This window comes from Tursiops truncatus, chromosome 21 (genome assembly GCF_011762595.2).
Source record: "Tursiops truncatus isolate mTurTru1 chromosome 21, mTurTru1.mat.Y, whole genome shotgun sequence".
Classification (NCBI taxonomy): Eukaryota; Metazoa; Chordata; class Mammalia; order Artiodactyla; family Delphinidae; genus Tursiops; species Tursiops truncatus.
In genome coordinates this window covers 11,571,751-11,599,636 of record NC_047054.1, presented here as the reverse complement: position 1 = coordinate 11,599,636, position 27,886 = coordinate 11,571,751, and the positions used below count along the sequence as shown (strand labels likewise).

At 48.0% G+C, this 27,886-nt stretch overlaps 2 protein-coding genes across 15 annotated transcripts in view; one reads left to right on the top strand and one right to left on the bottom strand.

Annotated features, from left to right (window-relative positions):
- FBXO25 (F-box protein 25) overlaps nt 1–27,886 on the top strand; it is a 98,533-nt gene that overhangs the window by 45,224 nt on the left and 25,423 nt on the right. For 5 of the 12 annotated variants that reach the window (XM_073798617.1, XM_073798615.1, XM_019921247.3 and 2 more), the window contains one exon: nt 3,058–10,046. The exons of 2 other annotated variants lie outside the window; for them this stretch is intronic. In XM_073798617.1, coding sequence (XP_073654718.1) covers nt 3,058–3,624 — 567 coding nt within the window. In that variant the 3' untranslated portion in view covers nt 3,625–10,046. Of the gene's footprint in view, nt 1–624; nt 10,047–15,630 lie in introns of those variants that run through there. 5 more of the 12 variants (XM_073798621.1, XM_073798620.1, XR_012328967.1 and 2 more) reach the window with 4 other exon arrangements.
- Nucleotides 9,538–27,886, bottom strand: part of TDRP (testis development related protein) — a 59,470-nt gene continuing 41,121 nt past the window's right edge. For 2 of the 3 annotated variants that reach the window (XM_073798624.1, XM_019921264.3), the window contains 3 exons: nt 22,034–22,129; nt 19,568–19,671; nt 9,538–17,858 (listed from right to left, as the gene is read on the bottom strand). In XM_073798624.1, the coding sequence (XP_073654725.1) occupies nt 17,513–17,858; nt 19,568–19,671; nt 22,034–22,129 (546 nt within the window). In that variant the 3' untranslated portion in view covers nt 9,538–17,512. The remainder of the gene's footprint in view (nt 17,859–19,567; nt 19,672–22,033; nt 22,130–27,886) is intronic. The other variant, XM_073798625.1, reaches the window with a different exon arrangement.

Here is a 27,886-nt window from a genome sequence, read left to right as displayed (position 1 = left end):
CCCACCCTCTTCTGGAAGCCGAGGGGGCCCCTCAGCTGCCCTCCACACTCGGCCTCAGCCTCCACCGTCGGGACCCCCAGGGGGCAGGCCTGGAGATGGCACCTCCAGGGGGCTTCTCCTCACAGCCCCGTGCCTGGAGCAGAGGCGAGGCCCACGAAGGTGCCCAGGCTTCTCATGTGTTTGAGCCACACTTAGCAAGTCTGGTCCGTGGTGGAGACTGAGCCATGTCCACAGTTGTCTGGGCCCATCCCCTCCCTCTCTGGCTCCCTTCCTCTCCTGTCCAGACTCTGATAAAAACAAGTTTCCAGGGCGGGGGAGTGGGGTGCTTCCATGCACCTCCTCTCAGTAAAATCATTTCCATAGTTTGCCTTGAGTTTGAATTTGCTTGTTAACGTGGTGAAATTTCACTAGGGAGAAAAGTGGCGAAACTGGCAGGCGGTCTGCGCCTGCCCCTCCGTGTCCTCGGGCGTGGCTGTAAGGCCGCAGGCCTTCCGCCTGGTCAGCGCCTTGGCTGTTGGTGTATTTCTTTTGCTCTTCATTTATCTGTAATTTGTTGCATGGATTACATGGCAGACTCTAAACTGTTGGAAGAGAAATGACTACTTTAAATTGTTTTCATTTCAGATTATATCCGTGGTAATGTGGCTCTTTTTTAACTATAATCCGTGGTTGTGGGGTGAGAGTCCCTGTGTCAACAGAGCTTTACCTCCTGGGCTGCAGGCGAGCAGGTCCTGCTGTCCCCACTCATGACCAACAGGAGGTCACGTCATTGGTAATTGGTTGTTTTGTATTCTAGTGTGGCTTTTCCCACACAATTAAAAAGAAGAAATGTGTTACATGGCTGCAGTGGCTGTTCTGTGGAACCTTGTTCCTCTGGGGCAGGGGCACCTCACGCTCATTCTCTCCGGTGTGCCGGCTGCGTTGCGCGGGGACGCAGGCGAATCAGTCAGTGGGATTACAGTACATGGAGCGGAGCCCTTATTGTGCGCCCTTGGTCCCAATCACAGGGATAGAAACGCATACCCGGGCAGGTGCCCGTGGAAAACACGTGAGGAGGCGTCTTCACGGCTGAGTCAGAGCAGACGAGACCGTCTGGTTGCTGCTCTGAACTGACGCTCCTCCCCAGGGTTTTCTGTTCTGAGCAGATCACTTTATTCCAGAGAGAGACTGGGAGCAGTGGTGTTTCTTCCTGGGGCGGATGTGATGGGCGTTTCTCTAAGAATGCCGTTGCAGTGTGTGGAGAGTGTGGGAGCCCTGTCTCTGAAGTAGTGAACAGAGAAGCACCCTCCTTCGTCTCCCTGCTGTTGGTGTAAGAATGTGCTGCTGAGGCATCGAGAAGCACGGAAGTTCTGGATTTTTTAAAACTGAGATGTGATTTTTTAGGTTTCCAGAAGAATTGGCCTGTGGATTCTTTTGTTTATGAAAATTCAGAACAAGTGTCTCCTGCTGGTCTTTTGGCTCTGAAATGTTCAGTCTTGCCTTGAAAGCTGAGCACTTCGATGTCCATGCAGCCTCAGGCCTGAGGGCCTGGTTTGGTCCACCCGTGGGGTCACACTGTAGCTTTTTCTCCTAGAGGCCATTCCAACTTTATTCTGAATCTGTGGGTGGAAATTTAAAAAAAAAAAAAAGACGAGTCTCTGGAATTTCTGGTGGAAACTGCTTGCAGTGTCAGCTCCCGAGGAAGGTCCCCTGCGTTGCCCCAGCTGACCGGACTCTCTCCCCCACCCCCTCATCCCACACCATCCCGTGGCCTCACCCTAGTTCCCAGCCTCATGGAGCCTCCTGTTGGGGCAGACCTGCTGCGTGGAGTCGTGAAGGTTAAGCAGTGCCCTGCCCTGCGCGGGGCTGGTGCTCAGAAGTGGCCCCTGCGCTTTGACTCACCTTCGCCAGCACTTTCTGCTGATGGAGAGACAGCAGCGTGACACCATCAGGTGCCGCCGGGTGCTGGTGGGGACCCGCCATGGTGCGGCTCCCGCACACTGCCAGACTCGTCCTCTTCCGCCCACGTGGGCCTGGGCTCTGACCTCTCAGCTGCCCCAGCCGTCCTGTCTGTTCTGGCTTCACTCTCTGGAGTCTGGGGGTTAGTTTTCTACCTGCCTTTGTGGGAACTCCTCCAAAGTGAAAGAAGGGGAAATACTGGGCTTAAGAACTGTGCACCACGGTCTTGGAGTCACTGAGCCGAGTCACTCAGGCGAGCGCAGGTGCCGGCTTGGGGTCTGTCTGGCTTCTGTGGGCCGGCCCTCCCGGGTTGCTGAGTAGTGACGCGAGACCACTGTGTTCCTTCCGCCTGACCGTCCTCCAGCTGAGTTTCTCGACTTCATTGAACTTCGGTCAACACTGGGGGTTGGGTGAGTTGGAAGCCAGACAGAATGAGTCCAGTTAAAGGCTGGGAATCAGGACCCCGTGTCCTTTTTTGTCTCGGTGTGTCCACTGCCAGGTCCACACCGTGGGTCTGTGGCCAGAGCAGGGAGGCTGCTGACCCCAGCCCGCGCTGATGGCCAGCCCCCATCTCCAGCGAGGGTGGGGAAGCGGGCCAGGTGGCCGGGCCGGCAAGAGGCGAGAGCGGCAGGTTGGTGCTGACCTCGAGCTGAAAACCGTGGATGCGCAGGGGTCCACGCGGGATCCGGGCTCTGGGGTGCCTGGGCTTGCGTGGAGTCTGGTTCGTGCTCTGAATTCCACGGAGTTGACTCTCAGACAGCAAAGAGGGAATGAGGGAGCTTCCGAGAAACCTGCCATAAATATTTGCAGTGTAAACCGTATGTGTCAGTGTCGCTCTGTGCACTTTCAGTGAACAGTTCCGACGGTTATTTAGCTCTGCAGCCTCATCAGTTGTCAGTCCGAGACTCGAGGAAGTGGAAACTGTGGCAGTGTCCCAGGTGGCCCTTCAGGTGCTGGACGGTGCCTGATTCAGCTGCCTGATGATTTTAGCCATTTGCGTAAATAATACACATCCAGCCTAAATGCTAAGTACAGTCTGGCTCTTCCTAATAACCCTGTTTTCCCTTTTTTCCTCCCTTCTCTGCACTCCTTCCTGACCCTTTCTCCGCCGTCTCCAAGGACTGCCGCCTTGCTTTATTACTCGAGGTACCTCCTGCTCTGCCCGCGTCTGCGCGCGTCCCCAGGAGGCTGGTGCCCCTCAGGCCGCACCCTCTGCTGATGTGCGACTGGCCTGCTTGCTTCGCCACGACCAGGGGTCCCATGAGCTGCCCTGTAGACCAGAGGGAGGGTGTAGACTTGGCCACCGGGTCCCCAGCCTTACTGGCCCCCAGTCCTGAGGCTGCTCTGTCTCCTGACCTGAGCCCCGTTTCTGCTGCGGGACGCAGTGCTGGGCCCTCTGGTGAGTGGGGTGGGCGGTGCCGAGAGCAGGTCCCGGGGTGGACCCTAACCCACGGCGGGAGGGGAGGAGTGTGGCCAGGACGGGGGCGCAGAGCCCAGGGCTCCCTCTGGGGCCCTAACTCAGGAGAGCCCGTCTCCCCATCCACTGGAGCAGGAATTCCTTCGGGAAGTCTCTACCCCGGGGAGCCATGTGGCTGCCTTCATTTTCGTAGTTCTCATCGCTTGCTGTCCACGCACCTTTGTGGTGGGGTCCGGGGCGCGTTTAAACAAGCAGCTGGCGACTTCTGAGCTGCGTTCCCTCCAGAAACACGCCCCGTGTGGTAACGACCCACTCCTCCCGCAGGACTCGGGCCACCCCTGCACGGCTGCTGACCCTGACAGCTGCTTCACGCCCGTGTCCCCGCAGCACTTCATCGACCTCTTCAAGTTCTAAGGGCCCCACCGCGCCGTGGCCTGGGCAGCGTGGTAGGACGCGTCCTCCGTGACCGAGCCGTGACCTGGTGCCCAGGCTGGAGGGCGTGGAGGGACGTGGAAAAGTTCCCTGGCACCTGCGGGCGGGAGCATCTGTTGTTTCCACCCGTGAAGTGGGGCCAGGGAGCCCAAGGAAAATCATTTCTACTTCCTTCTTTAAAAAATGCTTTTCTTCTAAGCGCATTAAAATGTGCAACTTTGCATGTTTGTTGAATGTGGTTCAGAAAGAGTCTGTATTTTCAGCACCGCATCCTGTGCTGAACTGACACTAACAGCCAAGCATACGCTTCTTAATTGTCAAATGATAGTTTCCTGATTTTGTAGTGATCGGGGGCGGGGATAGATCATTGATCCTTGTAAGGACATTGTGCAGAATATTTATTTTTCTTGAGATGTATTTTAACTGTATTGGTCGTGTCCATATGAATCCTCTTGGATACAGAAGGAACCCAGGGAAGTATGTGCATGTCTTCTGGGTGCTCAGCGTTGGGTTGTGAATTGTGCAGACATCCGAGACCCACAAAGGCGTGAGTCTGGGGCTGTGATCCTGGGCTCATGGCCCGATGCTGGCAGGCAGGGGCCCTGACCTGGGGGCCAGCCCAGTGTGACCTGCACTGTACTGCTCTGAATCCCCTTTTGCAGGCAAAGTATTAAATCATGTTTATCTGCCGATTTTAACTTCATCAGTTTTGCATCTTACTGAAGGAAGTAGTATCAATGATTTTGATATCATTTATTGAAACCTTTCAAAGATTGTTTTATTTTCAAAGTATTGCATGTACGTTTTAGAAAATTTTGAAAATAAAGGTTTATAAAAGAATAAAACTTGCATATAACCCTGCCACCCAGAGATAGCTGTGCTTGCCAGAAGGAATGCAGGAATGGCCCCGGCAGGTGTAGGGGAGACTGAACAGGGTCAAGGACCCAAGCAAAGTCATTTCTACTTCCTTCTTAGCACATGGAAATTTGCTGTTTTGCATATTTGTAAATAAAGAGTGTATTTTCACTACATTCTGTGCTGAACTGACACAGCCAAGACTATGCTTAATTGTCAAATGATAGTTTCCCTCTGTGTGTATTGGGTGAAAGCTTTTCATAAAACCGTAAACATCATATATACTGTTTTCATTTTATAACCAGCCTTTTTTTCAAAAGTGTTTGTGAAAATATGGTTTTTACTGGCGACCTGGTACCACACAGCTGGAACAGATCACTTTGTGATCAGCATCACCACGTGTGCACCTGTGTGCATCTCATGATCTCCTTACCATAAACGAGAAGCAGAACCAGGGAAACGAGTCAGTTGTTTGTAAGGATGTTTCCGGAGCACTGGCGAGGATGGAAGGCGGCATCTTTCTCCCCCGAAGATGGATGTGAAGAGGCTGTGAGGTAGGACATGTCTTCTGAAAGCTTATTGGCGAGTTTCTGTATTTTTTTAACATATAAATTTATTTATTTTTGTCTGAGCTGGGTCTTCGTTGCTGTGCGCGGGCTTTCTCTAGTTGAGGCGAGCGGGGGCTACTCTTCGTTGTGGTGCACGTGCTTCTCATTCTGGTGGCTTCTCGTTGCAGAGCACGGGCTCTAGGCACGTAGGCGTCAGTGTTTGCAGCACGCAGGCTCTGTAGTTGTGGCTCATGGGCTTAGCTGCTCTGCGGAATGTGGGATCTTCCCAGACCAGAGCTCGAACCCGTGCCCCCTGCGTTGGCAGGCGGATTCTTAACCACTGCGCCACTAGGGAAGCCCTGTATTTTGTTTTGCTTTGGCAAATTACCTAATTGTGTTCTTTGCCTGTTTTACTTTTGGGGTGTTAGTCTTTTTTGTATAAGTTTCTTCTTAGGAGGACGTTAACCTCTTGAAGTGAGTTTTTTCCCCAGATAACATTAAAAGTCTTGGGAGAAGAGTCCAGCTGTTCCCCCTATTAATTAGCCCGTTTCCAGAGGCAGCAGATGTGCTTGGACCCAAAACCGCACACAGGCATTGGCAAAACCTATAGCAGGTGTGCCTGAGCCCGCAGCACTGGGAGGGGGCGTGAGCAGGATACATTTGGGGGCAGGCAGAGAGTTCCAGGCACACAGTTCCTGGGTCCTGATCACTCATTTACGGAAGATCAGATGACGTGAACAGGAAGGGAAGGATCGTCCTGAGCTGCAGGTTCATGTGTCATTTCTGAGTGTGGCTCCATCAGAGGGCTCACCAGACTCGGGCTGCACGGTGTCGCTCCCCACGATGTGTCATCTGCACGCCCTCTACCCTCTCAGCACGGCCAGGAGTGGGCCCAAAGCCGCCCCTGCGGGAACTGCCACCCTCAGGAAGTGGCATCTGGAAGTCTGTGGCGTCTTCCTTTGCCTTGAGGTACATTTTCTCACCCGGGTTGTGACTCATGGGCCAGGAGGAGCCACATTAGGTTCTGCAGCAGGTCCAGGTGCTAGTCTGGGAGTTTCATGGCATCTGTTGTGCGTTTGCTCAGGGCTGTCCATGGAGAACCATGTCTCCTTTAGGGACAGTATTGAAGGATTTGATGTTATTTCTGCTGTAAATGCTGCTTTTAGAATCGTACAGATTCTAACAAACATACAGAATCAAACAAAATGCTCATGTAAGGTGTTTGTATACTGATTTTGTATCCTGTAACTTTGCTGAAATCGCTAATTAAACCTAGCGGTATTTTTTGTAGATTCCTTAGGACGTGGATATACATCGTGTCCTCCGCAAATAGAGGTGGCTTTTCACCTTTCCTTCTTTCTTCCCTCCCTCCTTCCCTCTCTCCTCTCCTTCCCAGCTTTCCGGCCAGACCCCCATGCACGTGGATGGCAGTGCACACACATCCTAGCATGTTCCTGGGAGGCTCCCTGCCCTTCGCCTGTGGGTGTGGTGCATGCTGGGCCTCTCTGTGGACGCCTGGATCAGGGTGAGGTGCTCCCATCCAGCCTCGCTTTGTTGACGTGTTTGGTTTTTTTTTTTAATCATGAAAGGATGTTAGATTTTTTCGAGTGCTCTTTCTACATCTACAGCGGTGGTCGTGTGTTGACTTTTGTGTGTTGAACCAACCTTGCATTTTCAGGCCCACGTCCCATGTGGTTTCCATACACATTTGGTGGGTTTAGTTTGCTGGTTTTACTGAGCATTTTCACAAGAGAGATTAGCTGTGCTTTTCTGGTGAGTCTTTGTCTGGTTTTGGTATCAGGGTGAAAACAGCCTCCTAGAAGGGGCTTGCCTTGGGAGCGTTCCCTCCCATTTTCTGGGAAGGGTTTGTGAAGAATTGGTGTGTGTCCTCCTTTAAGCATTAGGATAATTCCTTGGAAACTGAAGTTACTGAGGAGAAGCGTCTGTTTTCAGTTTAGTGACATCCTCCCTTTTGGAAAATCCTTTGCCTTTAACGTAATAGCTGAGACGTATCTTGGTTAGAGCTCATTTTCTTCATCATGGGCCCTAACCTAGCAATAAACGGGCTGTAAACTTCATCTGCTGCTTTCCTCCATAGTTACAGAAGGAAGTGTGCTGAAAACCATAGATGAAAAGGCAGAAGCTGTCTTGGCTTATGACATTTCTTTCTTTCATTAACGGTGTGAGAAAATGCATATGCTTCACTCCTCTCCCTTTCCTGTATTCCCTACCAAATGCAGCATCACCCCCACCCGTTGAGATACCCAAGGATCTGCAAACCTGGGAGGGAAAACCCTGAGGGACCCAGTGATTTCCTGCTGCCGACACTTGCTCGGCTGAAAGGCCCGACATCCACTTGCTTCTCAGCTCGCACCCCCCTGCTCCTATCTGGGTGTGGTCGCGTCTTCTGACCTCACTCCAGATGAGCTCTGCTTTCTGTCCCTTTTTGCAGAGGAAGCAGACCCTCACTTTTGGAGAACAGTGTCCCCTGGGCGCCCCCCAGAATCCCAGCAGGGACGTGCCACGTGCACCTTCCTGACCCCTGCCATGGCTGGTGTGGCCTGCTCCTTCCCACCGCAAAGGTGTGACTGCAGTGCCCCCTCGCCAGCACCTTCTGGGTGTCATTGGCACATGCATCTCTCAGGCGTATTCCTGGGGGTTCTGCTGCCCTCCCCGCCCCCAGCACCGACTCAGGCCCACATGGAGAACAGAGGTGCTCAGAGCACAGCCACCTGAGGATGCGAGAGGGCTTTTCACGTGTCTCTCGCTCAGGATGGCGAGATTCTCCACACACCGTGTTTGTTCTTCTGTGTCAGACAGGAGAGACACCTCAACTATGTTGTTTTTATTATTTGGATAAAATTTTCACTTTTCTTTGACAGTCATTTGAGAAATTTGCACAGACGAATGCAAGTAGCTTTTTACTATTTAATCTACATAGAAAATTCAAATGTCATTAAAAAATTTTAATTGCAGTGAAATACACATAAAATTTGCCCTCTTAACCGTGTTTCAGTGTACAGTCCCGTGGCCTTAGGCACATTCACATTGTTGTGCAAACAGCACCACCATCGTCTGCAGAACACTTTTTATCTCTGCAAACAGAAATTGTCCCCATTAAACACTAATTCCCCTTCCCCACCCACCAGCCTCTGGCCCCCACCATCCACTTTGTCTCTATGGGTCTGACTGCTGTAGACACACCATGTAACTGGAATCATAAAGTGGTTGTCTTTTCATCCGTGTTGTAGCATCGCTCAGGATTTCCTTCACTTGTGAGCTGAGTAGTGTTCCATTGTGTGGTTGGACCACATTCTGTTTCTCTGTCTGTTGATGGGCACTTGGGTTGCTTCCACCTTTGGGCTGCTGTGAACATGGTGTACAAATCTCTCTTCTAGATAAAGGTTTCGTTTCCTTTTGAATGTATACCCAGAAGTGGAATTGCTGGATCATGTGCTAATTATATAGTTAATATTTTGAGGAACCACCGTACTATTTTCCACGGTGGGAGTGTACAATGGTGCAGCCTCTAACAGTGCCCAGGGGCTCCAGTTTCTCTGCATCCTCACCAACACTTGTTATCTTGTGAGGTTGGGCTTGTTTTGTTTGTTTTTTATAGTAGTTGTCCACATGGTTGGGAGGTGATATCTCATTATGGCTTTGATTTTCATTTCCCTGATGAGAAGTGATGTTGAGCATCTTCTCCTGTGCTTGTTGGCTGTTTATACGTCTTTCTTGGGGAAATGTCTATTCAGGTCCTTTGCCCTCTTTTTAATTGAGTTGTATGTGGCTTTGTTGTTGAATATAGAAAGAACTACTACAACTCTGGACACTAAGTCCTTATCAGCTAGACAACTTGAAAATGTTCTCTCCGATTCCCTAGGTTGCCTTTTCACTCTGTTGACTGTGTCCTTGGACGCACAGAGGTTTTAAATTTTGATGTCCGATTTCGCTATTCTTTTTTTTGGTGCCTGCACATTTTGTCATATCCAGGATTTCATTGCCAAATCCAATGTCATGAAGCTTTCTCCCTATGTTTTCTTCTAAGAGTTTTATAGTTTTAATTTTTGCACATAGCATAATAAGGTAAGGATCCAACTTCATTCGTTTGCATGTGGATATGTGGTTTTCCCAGCAACGTGTGTTGACTGTCCTTTCCCTACTGAATGGTTTTGGCACCCTTGTTGAAAATCATTTGACCAAATATGCCATTATGACTTGGGTGGGGATTGTATTGACTCTATCGACTGCTTTGGGTGGAAGTTTTCCAATCCATGAACATGGGATGGCTTCCATTTATTTGTGTCTTTTTCTTTCAGCCTTTTTCACTCAGTTCATTCCTAAGTGTTTGTTGCCATTAAAAAATGAAATTTTCTTAATTTCCTCTTTGGATTTTTCATTGTTATTGTATAGAAATGCAACTGATGTTTGTATGTTGATTTTTTTGTTGTCTTTAGGATTTTCTACATGTAAGATCATGCCACCTGCAAACAGAAAATTTTAATACTTCCTTTCCAATTTGGATGCTTTATTTCTTTTTCTTGCCCAGATGGCTCTGTCTGGTGCAGACTTCCAATCTGTGTGGAACAGAAGTAGTGAGAGTGGGCATTTTGTCTTGTTCCTGATCTTAGAGGAAAAGCTTTCAGTCTTTCAGCATTGAGAGGGTGTCAGCTGGGACTTTTTATATGGCTGTATAATGTTGGGGCAGTTGCCTTCTATTCAGAATTAGTTGAGTATTTCCATCGTGAAAGGGTGTTGAATTTTGTCAACTGCTTTTTCTGCATCAATTGAAATGATCATGTTTTTCCTTTGTTCTGTGTGTAATAACGTGTATTAAATTGATTGATCTAATGGTGGATATTGTCTCTTCTTGAAGTGGGGTATTGGGGTCTCCTACTATAATATAGCGCTGGCTCTTCTTTCCTCAGTGTTTGCTTCATATGTTTAGAAGCTCTAATGTTTGTTCATGTATGTTTATGATTATTACATCTTCTTGGTAAATTCTCAACTTTTTAATTTAAACAACATGAAGATGATGAAATTACAGGATTATGGGATTTACTTTAACATAGTTAATTCTCTTGGTTGAGGCTAGGGGGTGACTAAAGATAAAACAAGACTGGCCAGGAGCTGAAAACTGTAGAGGGGAAGGATGTGTACGTGAAGGAGTTTTCACCAGGGTTCAGCAGATTTTCTGTGAGGAGGCAGGTGTTAAATATTTTTGGCTTTTCAGGGCCCACATTCTCTCTTGCAGCCATAGACAATCTATACGTAACTCAGACTTCAACTGCGTGGGGGACATTGATAGCGAGTGTTCCAATTAAACTCTGTGGGATTTCATGTGTCACAGTATATTATTCTTTTAAGTTGTTCTACCATTTGAAAATGTAAACATTCTTAACTTGTATGCCATATAAGTAAGTACAGGGGGACGGCCACAGTTGTCCACCAGGCTGTAGTGTGCCAGCCCATGATTTATATAATTTTGTTTCTTCTTTTGGATATGTTTGCTATTTTCCATTTAAAAACTGAGGTGTTACTTTTTCAACAACATTTGTCGCCCTGTTTTTTTATCACAAAAGTAATGTATATTCGCTGTAAAAAGTTCTGTTAAAAAGCCAATATACAAAAAAAAAAGAAAATGCTACCCATAATTCTACTTCAAGGTAATTACTTACATTTTGATATCTTTCCAGTATTTTATCTCACATTGCCTTTTGAAGATCTGTAAGCACCCAAAATTATAAAGTGAGAGAAACAGCGAAGTACTAGAATAGAGCTGCGTATCTCCTGGGGGAGAGCAATGCCCTCATCTGGGTCCTGCTCACTGGTTCCCAAGGGAAACTGGTCTTCCAGGTGCTTCTGCATGTTGAGCTTTGGAGATTTCTTACAGAACAAAAATTCTTGGCATCCTCCTGCTAGCTTACTGAGCCAGTTCTAAGTTTCTAGGGAGAAGAGAATTTTGAAACCCTAGCCTCTAAAGAAAAAAATACTTCTCAGAAAGAAAACTCAAAGCAAATGATATTTTTCCCATCACCACCCCCTTCCAGATTTATTCAACTCTCTTGAAAGCTAAAATTCTACCCTGCCTTTATCACTAAATTCTGCAATTCTGAAAAGTCATGCTGAGACATTAACTTCTAATTATATAAACTTATCCACCACTTCACTGAGGCCAAAGACCCTGGAGGGAGACTGGCGACCAGAAGACAGACGACAGAGGCCTGGGACAGAATCAGAAACTTGGCCGATACCCAGAGAAAGGACTCTTGAGTATCAGAACCCAGCACAAAGCGGTGGATTTGTACAGAAGCAAGTCCCCAGACACACATTCCTGCAGGCGGAGAGAGGCAATTGCAGGCAGGCGAGGCGGGAGGGAACCTGTCATCCCCATGCCCACATTTCACACCTACCTGAGTATCGGCTGAGCCCCTGCAGCAGGCCAGGCACAATGCACACACCATGCCGTGGTCTTGAGGACGAAATCAAAAGCAGCTAAAAAGACATTTTCCAGACAATCGGGAAAACCTGACTGTATCTATGGGTATCAGATGATGTTAGGGAATGGTTAATTTTGTGAGGTGTGCCATTGACGTAGTAGTTAGTTATGCTGGGGCAATAGCTTCGTTTTTAGAAATGCATGCTGTACGCATTCAGGAGCGAAACGTCACGATGTCTGTAATTTACTTTTAAGTGGTGAATATATAGCTCAGCCTTGAAATCGTTTATCAGGTAAAACACACACGTGAAGCAAATATGACACGTTCAGCAACTGTGGAATCTCAGTGGCTGAGTTGCCCACTGCACTGTTCTTGCCTTTGCGTAGATATTTTCCATGATACAGTTTTTAAAAACTGAAATGCCTGTCACTTCCAAATTGAAATGTGACGGGTTAATTATGAAAAATAACCACCACTTAGAGGTTTAGGTGTAATCTGGCCTCCCTTGCACATGCCTGCTGCTACCGGGCTCAGGAGTGGCACACGCTGTACAGAAAAAGCACAACTCTTAACACTCTCACACACACTGAGACCCGGGGGCCCCCAATTCCTCAGGACCCACAGAGTGACCGAGGTGTGGGGACTCTTGTTCACAGCCGAGCGTGGCCTTTCCTGTTGTTAAAAGGAGAATGACTGTTTCACTGGGGATGGTTCTCCTGGATGAGCTGTGAATGCACGGAAGCTGGGCGCTGGCTTCCTCACCATCGGGACCCTGGGTGGCTGACAGGTGCGAAAAGCTTAGTCCAGGAGGAGCCCCTTTCCTTGAACCAGCCTCGCAGAGCCTGCAGATCTGAAGTAACCTCCCGCTCCGAGGCCCTGGCACCCCTGCTGCCCCAGGAACGTCTCCCAAACTCTGCCAGCCTCTCAGCTTCCCGTCCACCAGCTACACGGCCTCCTCACCCCACTGAATCCCATGCTCCGTCCGCTTCATGAAAACGTTTGCCCGGTGCATACGGGCAGGGGGCTCCACCCGTCCAGGAGGGACCGCCAGGTGGGGACACCTGCCCAGACGCCCCACAGCCTCGCCTGGCCCTCACCACCGCATTCCATGCCAGCCACACCCTGTCCAGCCACGCCTTCTGCGACGAGGGACAAACTGTGTGGCCTCCCGAGGTCTAAGCCAGCATTTAGACCCCGTCCCTGTGAGTCTGAAGCCAGGCCCTGCACCCCCAACCAGTCCTGGGGACACGTCAGACCCCTCAGAACAGCAGGTGCCTCCGGCTTCCCCACCTGGATCTCAGCTCCTGGTCCAATGAGTGCCTGGGCACAAACACCCTCGGAGCCTCACTCTGATCATCTGGGAAACGGGCGCAGCGGCACCGCCTCCGGGAGCCCCGATGGACCAGGTGCCCCGCAGGAGGCCGGGCGGCACCAGAGAGTGGAGTGGATGGCGCCTGAGACCCTCGCCCGATGCCAGAGTCTGAGGTCTCCTCACCGCCCTCCCCCCACGAGGCAGATGCACACGCCACAGCCACGTGTCATCTCTCCCTTGCTGTTCTGTTTAAAGCCACCATTTCTAAATTCAGAATTTCTGCATGAAGGCTAGAGTCGCCACTTGGGAACTGGAACACAGACACTCGGTCAGAAAAGACGGCCTCTTCCTCACAGGGAAGAAGCCAATTTTCGGTTTATTACCCCCATGGCTTCACTACCGAGCGGGTCAGGGCCCCCTGCAGGGCTGGCCCGGCCACACCTCACCTTCCCACGACCTCAGGCCCAGCCGCAGCGCCCTGACCTGTCCTTGTGCGAACACAGCGGGGAGACGACATGGTTAGAAAAACCCAGAGCGGAGCTGGTTTGCTTGTTAATACGGTCTGTACGCTTGTCTAACTGATTTTTCAAAATACCCCAGAAGGCGTGAAAAACATAGAGGTGAAAGTCACCTGCAATCCCTCATCCGAATGCAACCGTTAAAAGGTCTCGTCTGCCACGTCATTCTCCCCGTGAGTTTGAGGAAAGTCGGGTGCTGGGCCACTGTTTCCAGGGTAACACGATGACCTCATCAGGGGCACCAAATCCGGGGTGCTACCCAGCTATGCGGGGCTTTCCTTCTAGACCCATGTGACACCTCACACCCTGGGGGTCACCTTTGCGTTCATCACCCTGTTACTAAAGGACACAGCTCAAATATTTTCCAAATCCTGAGACTGCTTCTTTCAGTAGAAATTTTACATTTTTCAACAGTGGGCAAAATCTATCAATAGTTCATCACTTTGTTCTGCTATTAGTGAAGATTAGTAATTTTTCATTGCAATGTGACTCTGCACAACATGAATCGAAAGCCATTTAGGTTACAAAGTAGCGCTTTTTCTGAAAACAGGTGCATTCAGCTGGCTGAACGTTAACAGCTGGCCAGCACCGAGTGGACCAGGCTGGGACAGGATGTGGCCATCCACCACCCTACCCCACCCCCCTGCCCCAGGAGCCCCAAGGGACCCTGCGACCCAGGAGGTGCCCTGCAGACAGTTCTGGACCAGGCTAGGTCCTGTATCCACGATTACAAACTACAGAACACAGCCGTGAGGACACGCACTCACCACGACAGCATCACGTGTGGGTCACAGCCCCATCAGACCCTTGTGGTGAAGCGGCAACTACTAGGAAGTGACGGTGCCTGTCCTCAGGGCACAGGCGCTGGGAAACCCCCTCGGAGGGCGTTCCTGCCCCACATCCATCACCCAGAACCGCTCTTCTGCCAAAAGAAAGCAGTGGCAGCAGCAGGTCCCTTGGTTAGTCATTCAGCACCGTCTGTACCCCCCTTTGGACTATTTTATCACAAAGTTAAATTTTTAGCCAATTCATTTCTTTAAAGCTTATTAAATAGTGTTCTGCCCTTCTTTTGTTCAAATATCAACTGAGAACCATAAAAACTAGAAAGTATATAAATGGCTAGAAGTAAATGGGGAGAAAGAAGAGAAAGTCCCCGGCCTGTGACAACAGTCAGAAAATATCTGGTGACGTATGTCTGTGAGTGAGCACCTGAGGTTCAGGGTCTGAAACCACCAGTGGAACCACACGCCTCCAGAGCAGGTGTAGAGCAGGACGGGAGCAGGAGTGGGTGAGGTGGGGGGGAGGGGAGGAAGAGGGGACGAGGGCAGGGACAGGCCAGGAGACCAGCGAGGGAAAGGCAGAAACACGCACACCACGGGAAAGGAAGGTGGTGGGACTCGGACGTGTCACCTGGCTTGAGATGGCATCGTGGTCATCCAGTCCCTAAGGGAGGTCAGGGTTTCTCTCCAGAAGAGGCCACTGTTTGAGAAAAACAGATGGAAACCTTTTTACAAGATGAAGATGATTAAGTAAAGAACGTCCTCCTGTCAGCTGGGTGCTGAGGAGGGGCTTGCTTCAGGCTCTAACTCGTGGAGTCACTGCAGTAAAATCGGAAGCGGGGCCCAGGGCAGGGCAGGCGCAGCGCCTGCTGTTCCCAAACAGCGTCCATTCAGATACACAAACGATAATCCTGACAGCTGAGGCTGAAGCTGGTCGTTGATTTATGAGTCTACACATTTCGTTGGCATCTTAAATGAGGTTGAAGGTGTCGAGACGGGTACCATCAGCTCTGAGTGACTGAGTCACCGGAAGCAGATTCCAGTAACCGTGCAAACTAACAGTCAGAGTATAGAAAGCATGTTTTATTTTAAAAAACCTCAGCATTAAGAATTCAACCTTCTTTGAAGCCAATCACTTTTCTGTTAAAAACGACAGTCGAAAGAGCAGACACTTCACTCTTCACACAGAGAAGCTATGTTTTTACAGAATTCAAACAAACCTCTTTTCTCATCAGCCAGTGAACAAAACAAAGATGCTTCGGTAAATTCTATCAAGAAAAAATATCTTTCCCCCAAAGCATACCAATAAATATTTATATTAAAACCCACAAATATTTTTGTTTAATCAGATACAACAGAAGAAAAATTCATTTTTACGTTTATCTTTGTAGATAAGTGTGATTTATGTGCATATTCCAACCCCGGTCTGGTTTTGAGGAACAATGGTATGAAGAGTTGTTCTGCCAGCTGTGCACCACGGCGGGTGTGTCACGGGCACTGAGCGTCGCAGCACACGGGCACAGGCTCCCCACAGTGAGGACACTGTCCCCACCACCGCGCTGAGCTCCCTGCCTAGAGCCTCGGACACGAGGTCTGCCTCCCTGCACCTCAACACAGGATTAGCCCAAGACAAGCCCGCGGCTCCTGCTTTAAAATCCTCGCGTAAATGACGGCCTGGAGCTCGTCTGCAGCCACAGCAAGCGTCTCTTTAGGGAGAAGGACTACAGTCTATGGACTGAACCGTTTCCCCGAGGAAACACGGTTTTCAGTTCCAGTATGAACATTTCAAGGTTCTAACGCAAACTGGATTTTACCACCACTTACATGTCCCCCTTTCAAGGCTCAGTGAAGTAAACTTCTTGTCTCTTAGAAAAAGATGGACATAGATGACTGATGGACGCTACGTAGACAGAGCGAGAGAGATGGTTAGAGGACAGGTATACATTGTACATAGATGGCTGGAGATGACAGAGTGTAGACAGATGACTGATTGAGAAATGACAGATGACAGGCAGACACTGTCACCCCCCGGAGTCCACAGAAATGCTAAATGGCACCCCTTTACGTCGAACAGCACAGAACTGAACACTGAGGACAGTGGCTTTTAAAGAGAGGAATGCACAGTGTAACTGGAGGTTTTTGTTTTTAACCAAAAAACCCCAATACCTTCTCTGTGAAGCCACCGTGACCTGAGATAGACACATATTCCTGTGGATCGGAGCTGTCCTGCTGAGGACACACGTGCACGGGTACCTGACCACGGGGCCAGTCTATCAGGGAGGCAGAGAGCAAGTCTGGAGACACACGAGATGCCTCAGTGACGTGCCCAAACCAGCCAGTCTCTCATTTGGAAAAACAAAACCCTGGGTGTTAGAGAAGAGAGGCACTTTCATCATTTTACATACAGTTTTAACTCTTAACAAGCGAGTTATTATTTTCCAAACAAAATTAACTGTCAAGTTACTAAAACTGATCCATGCTTTATATATAGCATTCTTTGATCTGCAATCAAAAACAGAGAACAAAGTTTTAGAAGAAAATAAGATCAATATTTAAAAGTTCAGGAGAAATAAAAATAAAACCTCAAGGTAAGAACCACCGTCATCATCTAATGCGCGTACAGGAGGCTGGAGATGAAGACGCGTTTGCAGACAGTGCATTCACGCTGATCAGATACAGCCTTTGCTTCTCCAGGGTTTATTCTGCTTGCATATTTTAAAATTTAGTACAAAAGAAGAGTTAACACAATGTAACATGACCTTTGGAAGATTCATTTTACACCTGGATTGCAGGTTTCTGGCAACAGAAGAGAACTGCGCAGCTGCTACATTCTTGTGTCATAGACTACACGTATGTGCTACATGCAGAGAAAGGGATCAAGACACGGAACAAAGAACTGCAACCGAGGACACAGGAAGACGGTTTTGTGGCAAAATGCAAATTACCACTGCGCTCCTCCCGGACAGCAGCAAACCTCACGTCTCCAGTCTCAGCAACACGTGGACGACAGGAGGACGTTTCCACATAAGGCAGTTGATGTGCGGTCCCTGTTCGTGTCCACTGAGGAATTTCCTAAGTAAGCATTTGAAGAGGAGAGTCCAAATAAAACAGCACAGGGCAGATTCTCTGCAGTTTTCATCAGGGAAAGACCAAACTTGATACTCTACTAAAAACACACTGTGATACAGCAAACTCTAGGAATCTGAATGAAATGAGATACAAAGGTGCAAAATCAGGCAGACCTTGGTTTGTGAACTCGCAGGAGTGGGGCCGTCACTCCAGCTCCTCCCAGTCGTCCGTCAGGTGGCCTCTGCTCTGCCGACGGATGCTGACCAGCTTCCCCGCTGACCTGAGGCTCCAGCGCGAGCTGTTCCCGGCACCGGCCAGGCTGGTGTACTTGGTGGAGCCCCTGGCGTCCTCTTCCCAGCCCGGCCCGGACAGACGGTCACTCATGGGGTCGCCCGAGTTGGCTGCCACGTCTTCAAGAATAAGTTTTGGTGGCTCCCAACCTTCGATCTCATCTGGTTTCTTAGACTGTGTACTCTGTTTCAAAACCAAATTGTCCCAAAATCCAGACTTCTTCTCCGTCTTCAAGTCTTCTTTTAATCGTAAGTTAGTTCTACAGGAGACGAAAGAGTTAAGTGTTGGTGATCAATCATCTCAGAGCCTCAAGTTGTGTTTATTTTATAAAATAAAAGGTTCTTTTTTAAAGAAGTCTTGTTTGGAAAGCTCACACAGATTTATACGTAAAACTTGAAATATTAATAAGGAAAAAGCAGTCACTACACATGATTAGGGAAACTTGTGAACGCTGTATTTAAGGTACCACACTTGGCAAAATGCAAAGTCACTCTCAAACAGAAGAGGAAAAAGCAGACTGTCTCAAGGCCACACGGAAGGCCGAGCTCGTCTCTGAACCAACCTGAGAAAAGAAGCCCCAGGTCCAGATTCAGAAACGGGGCGTTACTCCATTTACCACAGGTTCAGTTTTCCACAGGTTTATTCAGAGCTGCAGCCTCAGATGTTCAGAGCGCTGTGCGCTCTGAGGAAAATACGGCCGACTGTGGAGGTGAATGCTCACACACGACTCAGGGCTCTGGCCGCAGTCCCCCAGCCTGGCGGCCGGGAGCATCCCCAGGACACGGGTAAAAACGCCGGCGTCCAGGCCCGACCCCTTCAGAGTCTCATTTAATTGGACCGAGGGGCCAGGACACAGGCGTGTTTTCAGGCCCCCTGTCAGCTGCCACCCTGACATCCAAGAGGACCGACTTACACAGTCCCTGCAGAGAGGGCGCATGAGGTCATGACCACGGGGTCAGAGGCAGGGGAGGGCCAGACAGTGCTGGGGGGTCATGAGTGCTGCCGAGGCACCCGGTCCTCGGGAGAGAAGCCTCTCTACGGTCAGACTCACCAGGAGTCACCTGCCACTGGCAATTCCACTAGGTCGTCACTGAACTTATATTTTCATCTTTAAAAACATTTTTTTGTTGTTGGCCATGCCGCATGGCTTGTGGGATCTTAGTTCCCCAACCAGGGATCAAATCCAGGCCCACGGCAGTGAAAGCGCAGAGTCCTAACCAGTGGACTGCCAGGGAACTCCCTAAATACATTTTTTAAACTTTCAAAATATTTATAATAAATTAGCAGCACTGTCAGCTTAAATATATTCAGTTTTCTAAAATCTGTTTTTTTTAATTTATTTATTTTTGGCTGTGTTGGGTTTTTGTTGCTGTCCACAGGCTTTCTCTTGTGGCATGCAGGCTTCTCATTACGGTGGCTTCTCTTGTTGCAGAGCACGGGCTCTAGGTGCGTGGGCTTCAGTAGTTGTGGCACATGGGCCCAGTAGTTGTGGCTTGCGGGCTCTAGAGCACAGGCTCAGTAGTTGTGGTGCACAGGCTTAGTTGCTCTGCAGCATGTGGGATCTTCCCGGACCAGGGCTCGAACTCATGTCCCCTACCCTTGGCAGGCGGATTCTTAACCACTGCACCACCAGGGAAGCCCCAATTTTCTAAAATCTTTTACAGCTTACAGTCAATCTTTGCATTTTTAACTGGGTTTTTTTCTTGATTTTCTGAAACTACTACACACCTTAAGCATGGCTACAAGCTGCTTTAAGGCTCATAAGTTCTATTTACTGTTAAAGTTTGAGAGCTGGTCAGAGAAGCTTTTTTTCCACTTTTCCATAATCTTTCTAAGTGCTTACTGTCAAAATCAGTACGACTCATTTCTGTCTCCTCACACGGGGAAGGAAGCCCTCAGCGTCCCTGCACACTGCCCTGCTTCCCCACCGCCGCTGGAACGGCTGCTGTCCAGATAGCAGCTACTCACCCTCTGGACTTGGGGGATTTACATCTTTCCAGCAGGTGCTGCTCGTCATCCTTGTTAAACAGTGAAGTCACTTCTTTCCAGCCCCGGAAACTCGCTCCCTGAACCTAATAAAAGGTTAAAAAAAGATCACATCTGACATAGTGAATAAACAGGTCACAGCTGTTATGCAGTAACTGCGGGGCTGGCATTCAGCACAGAAGCTGGAACCAATTTCCTTACCTGCCGTATCCGCACAGCGACTTTTCCCATCAGTTGCAGGTAATCTCCGTTACCCAGTGAGGACAGTGGGTAAACCCACCCACGTTTAATAACAGACGATCAGTGACCACACTGCCGCCAAGCCAGTCGGGACGGTGGGGCTCCTGACACGAGGTGCGGGGCTGCACCAACCTCCAGGTGGACTTTGAGAAGAAACCACGCATTTCTGTTTATTCTAAGACAAATGATTTTCTACTTTTTCATTTCTGAAATCAGGATGTAATTAACGCCTGGCATCTCAGATTCAAAGAGATACAGTAATAAGGGAGGAATGGAGAAAAGGAAGGACATCTCCAGAAGTCTCGTGTTAACTGCCTTTACCGTGAGCCACTCTCATGTCCCTGGAGCCCAAAATCACACCAACTGCAGCTGGTTTTCTTTGAAGGGGATGGAGGAGGGCATCTCCCGTAGGGCAGACCTGGCTTTAAATGCTTTGAAATGTTAAAAATGCAGCAGCACTGAAACCTGAACCAGGAGGCTGCAAGCGAGCAGTGGTGTGAGACCATCCGCAGAACAGGAAACAAACAGCTTGCGACCCTGCCGCGCTCGCCCCTCCAGGGCTGATTGTCTCACTGAGGGCTCAGATGATGGTTGGCATGCTTTTTAGCAATTAAGCATTTTTTAATTAAGGTGTCTACGTTTTTAAAGACATAATACTACTGCACATTTAACAGACTACAATCTAGCATAAACACAACTTTTATACATGCTGGGAAATCAAAAACTTGGCATGACTTGCTCTATTGCAGTGATCTGGACGGAACCCACTCTGCCTGTGCAGCAAGGTTGTTAACAGAGTACATCCTATGTTGTCATCCAAGGAGAAAAACCTATTTCCTTCTTTTTCCTGTATCTACACGAGATGATGGGTGGTAACTAACCCTAGCGTGGTCATCACTTCCTGACGTATGTCAGTCACAGCATCATACTACACATGTGGAATTTATACAGTGACGCGTGTCAGTTTCTCAATAAAACTGGGGGCGGGGGGAAAGAGTTCTAGGGCAACCACTCTGTAGCCTACAGGAGAAACTTACTACAAATCGCTGAGATGATCTAAATGAGATGGTAAGTCTTAGATGTGGGCCCCAGAGCTTGGGGGAAACTAGAGATAAAACCACCACCGAAAGGAGCGTCTAAAAACGTTTAAAATAGTAAAAACCTCAACACAAACCACCTGTGCCGTTCAGTCCGGGAGGCCCACACTGCAGGAACGTGTCACTGGCTTAGGGCATTCTCCCCCTTCTCCCTACTCCTCTGCCTCTAAACCCTCCCTTCCCAGCTTCTTCTCACGTGTAATTGGGAAACACAGATGCGCTCGCCCTCTGGGCAGGTGCAGGGATGCATGTGAGCCAAAGAGCTCTCTGGTTGTCACCCACCACCTTTCCGTGGAGAGCATAAGGGCCTGTGTCAGACCCTGAGCTCTAACCTCACCCACACCTCCCACTGGACACTGCCCACCAGGCTTGCCTCCACCTTGCTGCCCCTCAAGAAGGGCAGCCTTCTTCCCGCCTCTCCCTCCATGGGCTGGCCTTGGTGCCCCTAGTCTGGCCGGGCTCAGAACCTGTAGGTGACCCCACCCCCTTGGATGCCACATCTGTCCCCGGCATGTGAATCCAGGCCTCTGGTTGTGGGGACTCAGGACACCTCTCCCACTGCCACTCAAGGGCTGGCAGTACCTGCCAGGTGACGTAAGAGCGAGGCTCCACGTCCCCAACAAGCAGATGTCCCAGGTCACAGCTGACACAGCACCTGGAAGAAATCAGACCAGGTGCGAAAACCTCTCTCTGCTGGCAGATAACTACTAAGTGACAAGTGATGTCACATCTACAGACAGAGCAGTAGGAGTTCTGAGTGGTGAGCGCTCATGTACAGTGTGGGGCAAACGGCCCGCCGGCAGCCTGAGGGAGGCCCACCCTGGGCCAGGCACATCCTACAGGAGCGCGGCCGTCACGCTGGGCTTAACGATCCCAAAAGAATGTGTCAAAGCCAGACCGCTCCTTCACTGACAGACCTGCTCTACCTGCAGTGCCCACGTTTACACCTGAACTGCACCCCGAGAGGGACACGGGGATGTCACCCACAGACATGACTGCAGCCACCCAGCAGGTCCCAGCCCAAGGGCTCTGCCCCTGATCTCAGGGAGGCTGCCCTCCACAAGCGCCACATGAAGGGTGCCCGTGGACGTGGAAGCGCTCCTGAGCTCACCTGGAAAGGTGGGCTGTGTGGAGGGCAGGTGCCGTTCGCGGTGTGGGGTGAGGAAGTTTCCATCCTCAGAGGGCAGGTGACAAACTCAAATGCGTCCTGCAGTCAGAAGGGCCAGGGGTAAAAAAATTCTTTATAAGTGAGACGAGAGCCAGGAGAAAGGGACGGCCCCAAAATGAAGACACACATGATACGCTATGAAACTGAGCAGTACCCAAGAAGCTGTCCAAAAGAGATGAGAAAATGAATTTCAGCTCCGAACAACTAAGAATTACTTTTCCCTGTGCCCATAACTCCGTTAAAAAAAAAAGTACTTCACATCCCATGGGAGGAAAATCTATGGAATCCTAGAAAGAAAGTTGTCATCCATAACTTACCAAAACTCGTTCTGTTGGAGCAGTTTAGCAGGAGGGTCTTGTCACACCTCGTCTACTGCCCCGCGTGAGCACAAAGCCCGACTGGGTTCTCCGGGCCTCCCGCTCTGCCTGGGCAGAAAGTGAATTCACAGCACTGCCCACGGCTGAGTAAAGCTCCCAGCCTTGCCAACCAGAGTCCAACAGGCAGAGCTGATCACCCACAAAGCAAAACCAGCGGCACCATCCAACAAGGGAACTTGGGGCGTGGGTCAGCTTGAGTCGAGACCACAAAGAGCCTGACCATCTGCTGCCCCTGGGAGGGGAAACTAACCCACGGCCCGCCCACGGCTGAGTACAGCCTTCAGCCCGCCTGCCCAGGGGCCCTGAGCAGAGCACACAGGAGGCTGTGCTGTCTATCCAGCAGCCCTGCTTACAGTGGCAACTGAGTGGAGGGCACAGCCCGAGGTTCTTCCCTTCTGCAGAGCAGAACCGGTGGCCCCGTGTAGCCAGGGAATTCAGGCACAGTCCAGTAAGATCTGGGATCCCAGACATTGAGCTGGGCAGACCCTGAGGCCCACGCTGCTGCCCCACCAGGGCACAGAAGCTAATGCACAGCCCCCTCTACTGCTGAGGATAGCGTCCCATCCTGGCTGTTTGTGGAGCCTAACCAGAGAACCCAGGCCCCTGCGGTCCCTCTTACAGGCTCAACGTGGGCAGAGAACCAAGCCAGCCAACCTGTCTGAACACTGTCAGCCAGCAGCAACCCCCCGACCCAACAGGACCTCAGGGCCCAGGGCTCAGATAGTGGCCTTGCCCCAGAGTGAACATGCATAGCAAGCCCATCTGCCTGAGCACGGTAGCAGCTGACAGGTCCAGAAACCCAAACTAAGCTGCTCAAGAACTGTCTCTAGCAAAGAACCTATAAGGCCTGGAAGAGGAACCCACTCACTCAAAAGCGCAGAAGACAACGTAAGGAGTCAGGCGTCACGACAGCAGGTAGATGTCACACCACCAAACGGAACTCAGAAAGCTCCAGTAACTGACCCAAAAGCAATGTGGTATCTATGAACTATCAAAGGATTCAGAATAACCCTATTAACAAAGTTTAGTGAACCACAATAACAGACAACTAAATGAAATTAGGAAACAACACATGAACAAAACAGGAGTTCAAACAAGAAGCAGACAGCATCAAAAACAAAAAGAAAACCACACACCAGAAATCCTGGAACTGAAAAACAGTCACTGAGCTGAAAAATTTCAACTGAGAGCTTCAAAAGTAGCCTTCACAATACAGAGAAACAATTGAAATGATTAGTGACCTGGAAGACAGGACAGCTGAAATTATCCAGTCAGAGGAGCAAAAAAAAAGAAAGAATGAGGAAAGCCAGAGGGACTTGTGCAACATAGTCAGAAACAACAATATCCACATTACAGCAATTCCAGGAGAAGATAAAGGGACAGAAAGTATATTTAAAGCAATAATGGCTGAAAATGTCTCAAGCCTGGGGAGAGAAATGGATATCCAGATCTATGAAACCCAAAGGACCCCAAATAGGTTGAACCCAAATACATCTACATTGAGACACACAATTAAATTGTTAAAAGTCAAAGACAAACAATTTTGAAAGCAGCAAGAGAAAAGAGACAAGTTACATACAAGGGAACCGGCTACCCTCCCCCAATAAAACTGGAGAGATTTCTAAGAGAAACTTTTCAGGCCAGGAGAGGATGGGATGATATATTCAAAATATTTTTTTAATTATTAAAATTTTTACTTTATTTATTGAATTATAATTAACCTACAATATTATAAAATGTTATAAAATATTAAAAGAAAAAACTGTCAACTAAGATTTCTATACCAGCAAAACTGTCCTTCAGAAATAAGAAGAGATAAAGACTCTGCCAAACAAACAAAAGCTGAGGGAGCTCATCAGCAAAATAAAAGGACTCTAATTAACATCATAAAGACAGGAAGGTAGTGTAAAACTCACTAGTACAGGTAAATTCATAGTCAGAGTCTGTAATATGGCAGTAATGGTGGTGCATAAATCACAACTCTAGTTTAAAAGTAGAAAAAAAGTACTAAAAATAGTCATAACTACAATAATCTGTCCTTGGAGATACAACATAAAACATATGTAAACTATAATATCAGTAACCTAAAATGTGAGGGGGAGAAGAAATAGAAGTTAAATACCACTTGCCAGTGCAGGGGACACAGGTTCGATCCCTGGTCTGGGAAGATCCCACATGGCACAGAGCAACTAAGCCCGTGTGCCACAACTACTGCGCTCTAGAGCCCACGAGCCACAACTGCTGAAGCCCGTGTGCTGCAACTACTGAATGCTGCATGCTTTAGGGCCTACGTGCCACAACTACTGAAGCCCATGTGCCTAGAGCCCATGCTCCGCAACAAGAGAAGCCACTGCAATGAGAAGCCCGAGCACCACAACGAAGAGCAGTCCCCACTCGCCGCAACTAGAGAAAGCCCGCACGCAGCAACAAAGACCCAAGGCAGCCAAAAAACAAACAAAAACCACAAAGAGAGCAGGATAAAAAGCAAGGAACAATGGATCTATGACATAGCCAGAAAGAAATTAACAAAGTGTCTTGCCTATCAATAATTAAATTTAAATGCACTAAAGTTTCCAATCAAAAGACACAAAATGACTGAATGGATCAAAAAAAAAAACAAGACCCAACAATATGCTTCCTACGAAGAGACTCACTTTAGCCTTAAAGACACACATAGGCTGAGAGTGAATGGATAATGGGAAAAGATACTTCAAGACAAAATAGACTTTACAAATGGTAGAGAGGGACAAAGAAGGCCATTATATAATGATAAAGGAGTCAATCCATCAAGAAGATACAATTAATATTTATGTACCCAACCCTGGAGCGCATAAATGTATAAAGTAAAAACTAACAGACCTAAGGGAATTCCCTGGCAGTCCAGTGGTTAGGACTCAGCTCTTTCACTGCTAAGGGCCTGGGTCTGATCCCTGGTTGGGGAACTAAGACCCCACAAGTCACGCAGTGTGGCCAAAAAAGCAAAACAAAACTAACAGAGCTAAAAAGAGAAATAAACTGCAATACAGTAATAGCTGGGGAATTTAATACCCCACTCTCAACAATGGATGTACATCATCCAGAGACTCAATATGGAAACAGTGAGTCTGAACAACACTATAGATGAAATGAACCTAACAGACACATGCAGAACATTCTATATAGCATGACAGCAAAATACACGTTCTTTCCAGCACACATGGAATGTTTTCTATGACAGACCATATGTTAGGCCGCAAAACAAGTCTGAGCAAATTCAAGAAGGCTGAAAGCATGGTAAGTATCTTCTCTGACCACAACATATACCATCAGTAAGAGGAGGAAACTGGAAACTGCATGAATACATGGAAACTAAACAAGGCTCTCTTGAACAACCCACAGGTCAAAGAAGATATTAAAGGGGAAATAAAACTATTATCTTGAGACAAACAAAAATGGAAACACAGCATACTAAAACTTACAGATGCAATGAAAGCAGTTCTAAGAGACAAGTTCACACAGAAACAAGAAAGATCCCAAGTAACATAACTCTGTGCTTCAGGGAAGTAGGAAAAAAAGAACGAACTGAGCCCAAAGTCAGTAGAATAAAGAAAATGATAAAGAGAAGAAATAAATGAAATAGAGAACAAGAAAATGATAGAAAGATTTACAAAACTAAGAGTTGGTTCTTTGAAAACATAAAATTGACAAACCTTTATCTAGACTCCCCAGGGAAAACAGAACCAAAATCAACAAAATTCTAAATGAAAGAAACATTACAATTGATACCATGTAAATATAAGGATCATAAGAAGCTACTATGAAATTACAACTCATATCACAGAGAAACAAACAACCATAAGAGAATACTATGAACAGTTACATGCCAACAAACTGGACTACCAAGATGAAATGGAAAGATTCTCAGAAACATAACCTACTGAGACTGAATAAGAAGAAATATAAAATCCGAACAGACCATTTACTAGTAAGGAAATTGAATCAGTAATTTAAAAAATCTCCCAATGAAGAGAAGTCCAGGACCAGAGAGCTTCACTGGTGAATTTTATCAAACATTTAAAGAAGAATTAACATTAATTTTTCTCAAACTCTTCCAGAAAATCGGAGAGGAACACTTGTAAACTCATTTTTCAAGGCCAGAATTATCCTGATACCAAAGTCAGAAAAGAACAGTGCAAGAAAAGAAAAATTATAGGCAGGCCAATTTTCCTGATGAACACAGATGCAAAAATTCTCAATACTAGCAAACCAAATTCAGCAGCACATTAAAAGGATCATTCACCATGATCGAGTGGGATTTCCCTGGGATGCAAAGATGGTTGAAACACACAAATCAAATAAGTGTGATACATCACATTAATAGAACGAAAGGAAAGAAATACCATCTCAGTAGATGCAGAAAAGGCATTTGACAAAATTTTCAACATTCAGGATAAAAACTCTTAAGTATGGAAGGAACATACCTCAGCATAATAAAGACTACAGATGAAAAGCCCACAGCTAACATCATACTCGATGAAAGGTCGAAAACTTTTCCCCTAAGATCAGGAACAAGACAAGGCTGTCCACTCTCACCACTCCTATTCAATACAGTACTTACTGGAAGTCCTAGCTAGAGCAGTCAGGCCAGAGAAATAGAGAGTATCAGAATTGGAAAGGAAGAAGGAAAACTGTTTCTATTTGCAGAATCCATGATTTTATATACAGAAAATCCTAATGACTCCACCAAAAAAAACCTGTTAGAACTAATCAATAAAGTCAGTAAAGCTGCAGGTTACAAAATTAACATTCAGGACTTCCCTGGTGGTGCAGTGGTTAATAATCCGCCTGCCAGTGCAGGGGACACGGGTTTGAGCCCTGTTCCGGGAAGATTCCACATGCCACAGAGCAACTAAGCCCATGCGCCACAACTACTGAGCCTGCACTCTAGAGCCCGCGAGCTATAACTACTGAGCCCTTGTGCCACAACTACCGAAGCCCACATGCCTAGAGCCCGTGCTCCGCAACAAGAGAAGCCACTGCAATAAGAAGCCCACACACCGCAGCAAAGAGTAGCCCCCACTCACCTCAACTAGAGAACACCTGCGCACAGCAACGAAGACCCAACACAGCCCAAAATAGAAATAAATAAATTTAAAACATTAACATTCAAAAATTGGTACCATTTCTACAAGCTAACAATAAATTATGTGAAAAAGAAAGATACCATTTACAATGGCATCTAAAACATAAAATACTTAGGAATAAATTTAAGCAAGGAAGTCAAAGATCTCTACACTGAAAACTACAAGACATTGATGAAAAAGATACAGATAAATGGAAACGTATCCCATGTTCATGGGTTGGAAGAATTAATATTGTTAAAATGTCCATACTACCCAAAGCCATCTCTAGATTCAATGCAATCCCTATTGAGATTCTA